Source organism: Mesoplodon mirus (genome assembly GCF_964341445.2).
Source record: "Mesoplodon mirus genome assembly, chromosome: 12".
In the NCBI taxonomy this organism is placed as follows: domain Eukaryota; kingdom Metazoa; phylum Chordata; class Mammalia; order Artiodactyla; family Ziphiidae; genus Mesoplodon; species Mesoplodon mirus.
The window spans coordinates 82,009,750-82,021,521 of NC_138988.1; the positions used below are offsets into that span (position 1 = coordinate 82,009,750).

At 48.6% G+C, this 11,772-nt stretch overlaps 1 protein-coding gene across 4 annotated transcripts in view; it reads right to left on the minus strand.

Moving 5' to 3' along the window:
* Window positions 1-1,952, minus strand: part of TRAM2 (translocation associated membrane protein 2) — a 78,239-nt gene extending 76,287 nt beyond the window's left edge. For all 4 annotated transcript variants that reach the window (XM_082638025.1, XM_082638029.1, XM_082638027.1 and 1 more), the window contains exon 1: window positions 1,707-1,952. In XM_082638025.1, the coding sequence (XP_082494151.1) occupies window positions 1,707-1,826 (120 nt within the window). In that variant the 5' untranslated portion in view covers window positions 1,827-1,952. The remainder of the gene's footprint in view (window positions 1-1,706) is intronic.
* Window positions 1,953-11,772: the final 9,820 nt, after the last annotated feature.

Sequence of the window (11,772 nt, forward strand, 5' to 3'; positions counted from 1 at the left end):
CCACCAGGCTATGCAAGAGACGTCGCTGGCTGTGAGGGCTACAGCTGTCACGTGTGTCTTTCCAACCACACCCTTCAAGTCTGGTGACAAGGCACTGGGAGACCTCTTAGAATGGAGGACAGCAAGGAGACACTGAGAGCACTGGCTGGACCAAACAGTTTTCTCCTATCCCGCTAAGCTATTACGATCAACAATAACAGGGTTTCAGGAGCAAACGACCTGCTTTCACATTGGTAGAACCTGTTATGGCTTTTGCTGCTCACGTGATCTCAGTTAAACCTCACAATAACCCCGTGAGGAAGACAGGTTTTACTAATCTGTAATGATGGGGAAACTGAGGCTGCATCTGTTTTTTATTTCGTCAGATTAGTGACAGAGCAGGGACTGTGACACGGGGACCACCCTGGCTTGACAAAGCCCTCGCCGCGGATACATCAGGAGAGCTGTCGGGGTGGGTGGAAGTTGTAAAGGAGGCCTGCAGACCCTGAGGCCCAGCCAAGGACACATGCAGACATCCAACGCTGACTCGGCCACCACAAGAATGTCCCCAGCTTGAGGGCAGCTTCACTGACCAAGCAGGGCCCTTGTCATCCTTAGAGAGGAGATAGGGAACCCAGAGACGGACACAGAAGAGGAAATTAGCCACGCCAGGAATCTTCCATCTTCAAGGCAATTTATAGAGAGTTACAGCTTCCTAACCCATTCCTGAGAATGCAGATAAGCTGCCGACGAAGTGTCACTCACGTATCTGACCCTTGAGACAAGACAGACCACAGCAAGTCCTACACTCAGCGTTTGCCAGTTCTCCCCACTTGTGAATATCACATTTTTCTGGCTGTCGGGAGTAGGGAATCCTTCCCATCGGCCCCCTTGGATTCTGACCCCATTCGGGCTTACTAAAACTCCCTGCTCTATGAGGCCTGCCCCAGCTGTCCTGAGCAGGACCCCGTCGTCTCCCCCTACCCGAATAGCTTTGAGAGAATCACCTTTCCCCTAAAAGCAGAGGGTATCCCTGGCCCGCGCCTTGCTCCTGTCACAGGAGAAGCTCTGGGTCCACCACAGATGGATCTGAAGGAACAGTTCACAGAGTGAAACAGGGTTTATGAAGACTGGCCTTTGGGGCAAGAGCAAAAGAAAAAGGGGGGTGGGGAGGGTGGCGGGAGGACGGCAGAAGTACACTGCTGGGATGGGGCCAGGGCCACACGTGAACACCCCGAGTCTGGCCCAGAGCGGAGGATGCAAAAGACCCCGAAAATCAAGTGGGAGGAGGAAAAGGGCCGGGGTCCCTCCCACTGGAAAAGCCCAGAGGAGCTAGCAGCCACGGCTTGGGAAGGGGAGTTGTGCAATGACTGCGGGTCTGGGAGTCTCCGGGCTTGGCTCCCGGACACCAGAAAGGAACCCGCGCTGGGCGGGCCGGGTGGCAGCTCTGCGGTTGGTTCGAGGCCAGGCTGAGGATTCGGGGCTGCAGGGAGAGCTGCAGGGTACGGTAAGTGCCCAAAAGGGCGGCAGGGCAGGCGAGCACGGCGCGGAGCTGGCGGCGGTGTCTGGGCTGACTAGGAGGCCGAGGGCACACAGTGCACAAAGCCGGGGGTGCGGGGGACCGACACGGCGGCCGGGAGCCCGGGCGCAGACGCGGACCCCGGAGACCCGCAGGAGGACGCCGGGCGGCGCGCGAGAGGGACGCTCCCCACCCCGCTGTCGCTCACCTCGAACATAAGCCCGATGAGGACGCAGAGCACCAGGCAGAAGCCGATGTCCGCATGGTTGTGGATGACGAACTCCTGGCTGAAGAGCGGGTAACTTTTCGTCCTCCGGCGGAAAGCCATGGCAGCGGGCGCGCACGGCCGGCGGGGCCCGCACCCGGCGCTCACCAGCCGCCGCGCAAACTTCTCGAGCCCAGGCCCACTCCGCCCGCCGGCCCGCCGCCCTGCCGCCCTCTCGCCCTCCCGCCGCCGGCCCAGCGCCCAACAACTTCTGGGGCCCGCCCCCTTCCTCCGCCCGCCCCCGCCCCCGCCGTCCGGAACCGCCCCCGGCGCAGCCCCCTCGCCGCCCGCGGCCCGCACTCAGCGCGCCTGGCTCGCTCGGGCCCCGCCCCCCGCGCGCTTAACCCTTTCGCCGCCGGGGACGCGAGGGGGCGGGGCGGGGCGGGGGCGGGGGCGGGGGCGGGGCGGGGGCGGGGGCGGGGGCGGGGCCGGAGGGCGGTGCGCCAGGCTGGGTTCCCCTTGCCCGGCGTTCGCGTCCCACCGCGTTCTCCCGGCCGGGAGCCGGCAGAGGGGCGTAAGGACGCACGGCCCTACCCGGACAGGAAGTGGGCCCGGGTTTCCCACTCCTCGGCGGCCGCTCCTTCCTCTGCGGGAAGGGAAGGGCCGCGGAGGCCGCGGGGTGGGCAGCTCAGCTCGATGCTTCCGGAGGTGCGGGCTGTGGCCCTGGGGGGCTGAGAGCAGCGCAGGTTCGGTGCCGGCCGGCACGCACGGATGATAATGAATGGACGGTTAACCAAGTATTCATTGAGAGCTAGAGAGGGTTAGGCATGGTTCAGATTTTTAGGAATATGCAGCAAAGACCCTGCCCTCGGGGAGCTTGCTTTCCAATGGGCGGGAATGGATGGATCGGTGCAGTTGTGCTCTCTTAACTTTTGAGAACTTTGTGCTACTATAAATTAGTTTTATACGTTTTACCCAAAGTCTACCTTCGATGTTAATTGATCTGAAAAAGTGGAAGAATAAACACTGAAGAAGAAAAGAACTTTCTCATTGAAAGTTTGTTTAATATTAATTTTTAAAAGTACTCATGGAGGGCTTCCCTGGTGGTGCAGTGGTTGAGAATCCACCTGCCAATTCAGGGGACGCAGGTTCGAGCCCTGGTCCCGGAAGATCCCGCGGAACAGCTGGGCCCTGGGCCCGTGTGCCACGGCTGCTGAGCCTGCACTCTGCAGCTCCCGAGCCACAACTACTGAAGCCCAGGAGCCTGGAGCCTGTGCTCCGCAACAAGAGAAGGCACTGCAATGAGGGGCCCGAGTGCCCGAACGAAGAGTGGCCCCCATTCTCCGCAACTGGAGAAACCCCGTGCACAGCGACGAAGATCCAATGCAGCCTAAAATAAATAAATTAAAAAAAATAAAAGTACTCATGGAGGACAAAAGGTATTTTTCATAAATTAAATTGGCAAATATTGGATTTATTCCTACCAGTAATGAAGGAGTCAACTAATCACTTTCCAGAGGTACAAAATGAGAAAAGAACTATTTAATTCCTAGTCCCTTTTTTATTAGGTCCATAGCTATTTCACTTCTAAGTAAATACAATTTCTTAGAAATGGCACAGTGTATGAAATGTGATTGAGTCTGGACTTATCTGGAGTTCCGAGATAAATTTTCCATCTTAAGTTTCTTGACTCCAGTATTTAGTCTTTGGTCTTTAATTCCTTTATCTGACATAAGGAAATGAGAAAGTAATGCCTATATCGGACTAAAGCTAATTTAACTTCAAGACTGACCTTTCTTAAAGTTGGACCTTAATCTCGTGAGGAATAGAAAGATCCAGAACTCTGGAACATCTCAATTTTCCATCTGTGAAAAGGTGTTCAGATCTTCAAACTGCAGCCATATCTATTAGGTTGAACCCTATGAAACTGATTTCTTTATAGGTCAAAACCAGAATACCAGCATTTCAGATGGTTCAACCTAATAGCTCCCTTGTGTTTCCACATGACCATTTGTAGGGGATACGGTGGTGGGAATTTCTTGCAAAGGTGGGATGTTGCTATCCCCTAACATTAAGAGTTTAGTTAGAAAGTCCTGGGACATAGTTAGGTACTAGAACCTCCACATTTATAAATGAGAAACATGAAATAAAGAGGATGACTTAGGGCTCATACTGATGACCGTCAGCTCCAGACCCTTCCAAATATAATTGAACAACTAGACACGGGGTTCTTAGCTGTATGATTTAATACTTCATTACCTTGAAACCCCAAGGAGGAAGTCCTAGATGCCTACTTCAGCCATCACAACCATCTCTTAAGTCCTAGTTTCAAGACCTTCAACCCCAAATGGATCTCTTCCCAACCCCTCTCATGCAATCGATCATGGAGTCCCATGAATTCTTACCTCAGAATCTCTCCCACCAACTCTCACCTCCACCACTCTTCACGGGGCCCACACAAATTACCCATGGTTACACTGCCTCCAGTATCTCCCCCCTTCAACACATCTTTCCATTAGAAACATCTACTGAGCACCTACTAAGTGCCAGATGCTGTGCTAGTTACTGAAGACAGAAAGATAGGACAACCCCTGTTGGTGGTTTTAAAATATGTCCTCAAGTTCTTTGATATTCCAACCTTCAAGAGATAGCAATTAATCCCCCTCTTCCCCTTAAGCGTGGGCTGGATTTAGTGGCTCACCTTTAACAAATAGAGTAAGTGATTGTGTGTGACTTCCAAGACTAGGTCATAAAGGCATTTTGTTTTTCTCCTTTCTCTCTTGTCTTGATCACTTGCTCTGGGGAAAGTGGGCTGCCATGTTGTGAGGATACTCAAGCAGCTTTAGGGAGAGGTCCACATGGACAGGAACCAGGACCTCCAGCCAACAACCAGTGCTAACTTGACAGGCTTCTGCATGAGCCATCTTGGAAGCAGATCCTCCAGCCCCGGTCAAGCTTTCAGATGACCACAGCCCTGCTGACCTCTTGACTGCAACCTCATGAGAGACCCCCTAGCCAGGACCAGCCAGGTAGCCACTCCCAAATTCCTGACACACAGGAGCTGTGAGCTAATAAATATCTGCTTTTTTAAGTCACTGAATCTTGTTGTCACTGGTTATGCAGCAAGAGGTATGCTAGAGCTTACAATCTATTAGAAGAGACAGAGACATCATTACAATTCAGTGTGATGATGGTGACTCTAAGAACAACTTGAAATACATACCCTATGAGTGCAAAGAAAAGGTAACTTAATTCTGTCTGGGGTATTGGGAAGAGGACATTTGGGCTGGACATTTATCTGGTAGGATCTTACTGATAGAGAATGCAGGAGCAGGGTGGGAGATGAATTTTGGAGGCTTAAGATGGAGCTAGGTTGTAACAGGTTTCAAATGCCATGATAAAGAATTGTGGGGCTTCCCTGGTGGTGCAGTGGTTGAGAGTCGGCCTGCCGATGCAGGGGACGCGGGTTCGTGCCCCAGTCTGGGAGGATCCCACATGCTGCGGAGCGGCTGGGCCAGTGAGTCATGGCCACTGGGCCTGCGCGTCCGGAGCCAGTGCTCCGCAGCGGGAGAGGCCACAACAGTGAGAGGCCCGTGTACCACCAAAAAAAAAAAAAAAAAAAAGAATTGTGACTTTCAGTGTATCATAAATACCTTACAATTTTATTTGTCAATTATACCTCAATAAAGCTGAAAAATTTTTTTAAAAGAATTGTGACTTTATTCTGCAAACAATGGGAATTTTTAAAGCAGGACCAAATCTGTCTTTAAAGAGAGAACCATCAGGAATATGAAAGATTGTTTTGATTTAAAAAGAGTGGTAGCAGGAAGACTACTTGAGAAACTATTAGAACAGCCCAGTTAAAAACAAAACAAAACAAAACAAAACCCTTCTCAAAGAATAGTGGCGATAAGAATAAAAGAGAGGTGAATTATTTCAGGGACAATTGCACGGGTTAATTAATTGGATTTGGTGATTGTTTTAATATATGATGTATAGGAGTTGGAGGAGTCAAAACTTTAGGCTACGATGACATAAATCATGGTGGGACCATTAAAAAACATATATGGGGACTTCCCTGGTGGCACAGCGGTTAAGAATCTGCCTGCCAATGCAGGGGACACGGGTTCGAGCCCTGGTCTGGGAAGATCCCACATGCCATGGGGCAACTAAGCCCGTGTGCCACAGCTACTGAGCCTGCGCTCTACAGCCCGCAAGCCACAACTACTGAAGCCCTCGTGCCTAGAGTCCATGCTCCGCAACAAGTGAAGCCACCGCAATGAGAAGCCCATGCACCACACGAAGGGTAGCCCCTGCTCTCCACAACTAGAAAAAGCTCACGTGCGGCAATGAAGACCCAACACAGCCAAAAACAAATTAATTAATTAATTTTTTTAAAAAAACACGTATATGGAACAACAGAGAAAGAACAGACATAAACGAGGAGAAGCTGGCCTCAGCTTTGCACAAGCTGAGCCTGAGGAGTCTCAGGATGTTCAAATCGATGCTTTGACAGGTCAGTTGGAAACCATTGGACTGGATTAAGGGAGAGAAAGTCAGAATTAAAGGTATTTGTGCTTCATCTGCAAGGGGACTGTGGAAGCCATGAGGTTAACTAAGTGTTCCCAGGAGGGTGTGCTGAGTGAGGAAAAGCCCGAGGTCAGCAGAATCTGAAGGACCCCCAACCCCGAGAAGCGGGGAGAAGGAAAAGGGAAGGGGGGCGGGTTGAGGAAGCCATAACGCAAGCATTTCACCAGGGCAGGTTAAACCAGGCAGGATAAGAAGACGAAGCCCCTAGGTGCTGGCATTATGGCCTTTGAGGGCCCACTCTTTTTTTTTTTTTTTTTTGCGGTATGCGGGCCTCTCACTGTTGTGGCCTCTCCCGTTGCGGAGCACAGGCTCCGGACGCGCAGGCTCAGCGGCCATGGCTCATAGGCCCAGCCGCTCCGCGGCATGTGGGATCTTCCCGGACCGGGGCACGAATCCGTGTCCCCTGCATCGGCAGGCAGACTCTCAACCACTGTGCCACCAGGGAAGCCCGGCCCACTCTTTAAAAAAAAATTTTTTTTAATTGAAGTATAGTTGATTTACAATGTTTCAGGTATACAGCAAAGTGATTCAGTTATATATATATACATATATACTTTTTCAGATTCTTTTCCATCATAGGTTATTACACGACATTGAATATAGTTCCCTGTCCCATACAGTAGGGCCTTGTTTTTTTTATCTATTTTATATATAGTAGCGTGTATCTGTTAATCCCACATCCCTAATATATCCCTGCTCCCCCTTCCCCTTCAGTAACCGTAAGTTTGTTTTCTATGTCTGTGAGTCTATTTCTGTTTTGTAAAGAAGTTCCTTTGTATCATTTTTTTAGATTCCACATATAAGTGATATTATATGATATTTGTCTTTCTCTGTCTGACTTACTTCACTCAGTATGATAATCTCTAGGTCCATTCATGTTGCCACAAGTGGCATTACTTCATCCTTTTTTTATGACTGAGTAATATTCCATTGTGTGTATATACAACATCTTCTTTATCCATTCATCTGTCGATGGACATTTAGGCTGCTTCCATGTCTTGGCTATTGTAAACAGCGCTGCAATGAACATTGGGGTGCATGTATCCTTTCGAACCATGTTTTTCTCCAGATACATGCCCAGGAGTGGGATTGCTGGATCATATGGTAACTCTATTTCTAGTTTTTTAAGGAACCTCCATACTGTTCTCCACAGTGGCTGTACCAATTTACATTCCCACCAACAGTGTAGGAGAATTCTGAGGGCCCACTCTTAATTGGACATTGGAGGAGGCATAGTTAACAGTGGGTAGAAGATGAGAAAAGGTGAGAAAATAGTCTATTCTTTTAAGAAGTTTGGTGAGAAAAAGGGAAATGGATGGTGTCTTAGGAGATACAGAAGATCCAAGGAAGGATCTTTATTTTTTAAGATCAGAGCATATTTGGAGACAGAGAAAAAACACTCAGGAGAGAGAGATGGAAATCCTTAAAATACTAGAAATATGGGAGATCGTGGATGATACCAAGGAGGAGGCATGAGGGTCACTCCAGCAACAGAACGAAGAAGGGAAACTCCTCTGAGGCTGAGGCAACAACGTAAGATGGGTGAATCTATAGTTAGGTCTGGATGTGGAGGAGATAATAACTTTTCATGTTTATATTGTGCTTTACAGTTGCCCTGTGAGGGAGGAAAGACAGTGATTACCAACCCCTTCTTATAGCTGTTCTGAGACACATGAAAGACCAAGGGCCACATAATTAGCAGGTAGCTGAAACAGGACTCAGACTAGAGATCAGCACAGGGTCCCCTCTGCCCACCCAAACTGGAGCCTTTCAGGCTTCCTAGAGCATGGCACTGATCAGGTAAGCACCATCTGTCTCTCCCCACCTGTCCCATCGTGGCAGCTGATAATTCTGAAACACCAATGCTTAACTAAATTGGAGTAGCCCCTCTTTCCAGAACAGACCCTGTGGTTTCCAATCTCTGTGTCTTTGTTCCCCTCACAAGGCCCTTGTGCTATGTCCCTTTGCCTATAAGGTAACTATCCTTGAAGATAAAGGGTGTGTACCTCTTCCTTCACAAAGCTAAGTGTCTTCAGGGCACTTAGGCTGGAGGCGTCACATAGCATTGTGCACACCTCTCAGGTAGCAGCAAGTTCTCCTGCAATCAGTGGATTTGTCTATGAGTTTTACACCCCCTTTGGATGGTGTCACCTTTTAGGACAGGAATCTAGCCATTTGCTCTCATATTCCATCAGCACCAAACACAATAATCCCACGTGGTGTGTTCTCACCAAGTGTTGTTTTAGTGAATAAATGATTGAAAGAGAGATGCTGTTGCCATGGCCAGTTTAAGTGTGACCACTAACCCCAGGAAATGGAAAATGTCTTTTCTCGTATAACAAGAAGTCCTGAGTTAGTTCATTCCCAGGGGTAAGTGATTCATCCAAACCTGGAGTCTCACTGTCCTGCCACTTTGCCACTCTGTGTTTGCTTTTGTCTCAGACTTGTCCCTCATGGTTACAAAGGGGCTGCAACAGCTCCAGGCATTCTATCTTTCGTACAACAAGACATAAAATTCAGACAAGAAAGAGGGGGGCATTTTGAAGAGTGAAGAAAACTTTCCCAGAAATCCCAGACTTTCCACTCATGCCTCATTGGCCAGACATGCATCACATGCCCATTCCTAAACCAGTCATTGGCAAGGTGAATGGAACTGACATGATTAGATTAACCTCACCAGGAAGTCATCCTCAGAGGAGCTGAGGAGACTTTCAGCCTCCTTTGAAGATCCTGACTAGATCCTGGCAAGAAAAAAGGTGGGGAACTAGTATGGAGCAGGCATCCAGAAGCATCTGCACCATAATTTTTGTCAGGGCTTTTTACTCTATATATTTTCACCTCTTTTCCTCATGGGACTCATGGCACTCTTGCCCAAAATGAGTCTTGCTTTCTGGTTTCCGTGCAGTAGACACATGAACTTTGCAAATGTCACACACCTACCAGTCACTGTTGAAGTGTCTCGCTGATGGAGCTCCAGCTTGACAAAGTGTAGTGTTGGTGCTCCGACGGTCCAGCATATTATATCAGGCACAACATTCTTGCCTCTGATACCACAGCGGTTTAGTGGAATCAGTGGTATACTAAGGTCAGGGCAGTGGAAGCAGTCAGCCCTGGGGGCACGCATGAAGGCGCTGCATGATCTATAAAGAATTTTAAAACAATGATAAACCTCCAAAGGCAATGTGGTATCCTGGATTTAACCCTGGAACAGAAAAAGGACATTAGTGAAAACATTGCTGAAATCCAAACAAAGTCTGTAGTTTGGTTAATAGTATTGTACCAATGTTAATTTCTGTGTTTTGAAAAATGTACCATGATTACATAAGCTGAGTGAAAGGTTTATGAGGACTCTCCATAATATTTTTGCAACTCTCACGTAAATCCAAAATTATTTCAAAGTTAGAAACAAATTTTAAATGACAAAAGTGACTAAAAATTCTTTTTTAATTACCACCATGGCAATTCTATTTTTTTTTCTTTTTTTTTTTTTTTTTTTTTTTTTGCAGTACGCGGGCCTCTCACTGTTGTGGCCTCTCCCATTGCGGAGCACAGGCTCTGGACGCGCAGGCTCAGTGGCCATGGCTCACGGGCCCAGTCACTCCGCGGCATGTGGGATCTTCCCGGACCGGGGCACGAACCCGTGTTCCCTGCATCGGCAGGCGGACTCTTAACCACTGCGCCACCAGGGAAGCCCCACCATGGCAATTCTAAACAATGTTAGAGGTAAAAATAGTTCCCCAAATCTTTTGGTCTAAATTCTAAACAATTGTTGTTGCTGTTGAGTTTTAATAATATGTATGTAAATTTCGACCTTGCCCATTTTTACTATTTATCTTTTAATAAACATTGCATCCTACATGAAAGTTAATTCTAGTAACTCTCATATATACAGCTGACTCCTAATACACAGGGTCTCAGATGCACATATTTGTTTCCAGTAAGTTCATACCCATCTGGAATCAGCCTAGCTCGTTTCCAGCACAGCCAGGTCTCCAGTGTGACAGAAGCTTGGGTTTGAACCACAAATTGGAAACAAACAATGACAACAGTGATTTTATAGATGAAGAAACAGAACTTGTTACTTTAATTCTGTCATTCTTTGTGACCACTGGCAGCTCTTATTTGTGTTTAAAATTTAAAGAAGACAACAGTAACAGAGTACAAAATGCCTGCATCCCACACTCACTCACCTTCGGCAGTTAGGCAGTAACTCAGAAAAACCAAGTCGCTTGTCCAGTGGCAGCTAGTGACTCAGGGGCAGAGTAAGACATGGGAACCAGGACTCCTGACCACTCAGGGCTCTAACCACTGCCCCCTATTTCCTCTTTCCAAGTCTCATTCAGCTGGAGACAGACTTATTCCAGACGACTAATGAGTGTGCCACCTGACATGCAGAAGGGAAGTGGGGGGGCATTTTTAAAAAGAGACACAACTCAAATTGACACTAGAAATGAGTACATTTCAGGGGACTTCCCTGGCGATGCAGTGGTTAACACTCCGTGCTTCCAACGCAGGGGGTGTGGGTTTGATCCCTGGTTGGGGAACTAAGGTCCCACATGCTGCATGGCTCGGCCAAAAAAAAAAAAGAAATGAGTACATTTCAGTCAGAATTCCTGCAACCAGGAAAATACTGGAATACAACATTTGGGGAGCAAAGGAATGATTTCAGATCTTGATTCCCACCGGGTTCTCCAATTTGGGGGGGGCATCTTTCAATGGAAACTCTCTGGGGAACTTATCCTTAGTTTGTTTAAGAAGAAAGCAAGAACTATCTGAATGGCACCTCTGTGGTGCAGTGGGCATCACAGCGAGGAACAGCTCGATAGCAAGAACTCTGTGGGAGGACAGTTTCCACGAGCCTCTGCCTTCCCCGAGCAGCTCTCGCCCAGTCTGGGGAGAAAGGCAGACACTGTTCTGATTAAATTTAAGCAGCTCCCTGTGAACCTTTGTAATCAGTCCTTGAAATTCATCCCATCTCTCTTTCTCACATCACAGCCCAGGATTCAGGAGCCATTCACTTGCGAGTTGTCAATCATGAACACTACATGCAACTACTGGGTGTGTCTTTGCCCAGCTCCCAACGACAATAATGGTTTAGGGGTGCCCCGCTCCTCACTGAGCTGTTAGTTGACCTCCTACTGCATGCTTGGAAGGATGATGGATGAGTGGAAGGGTGGGTGGATGGATGGATGGGTGGAAGGGTGGGTAGATGGATGGAGGGATGGGTGGAAGGGTGGGTGGATGGATGGATGGATGGGTGGAAGGGTGGGTGGATGGATGGATGGATGGGTGGAAGGGTGGGTGGATGGATGGATGGATGCATGGGTGGAAGGGTGTATGGTTGGATGGGTAGGTAGATGAGCAAATGGACAGATGGATTAATGGATCAACATGAGGGAATTCATACCACTCCATCTTTATACTGGTGCCCAAGGTAATTGCATAGTGAAGGGGCCCCAAGGGGATCCTGCTTCCACAC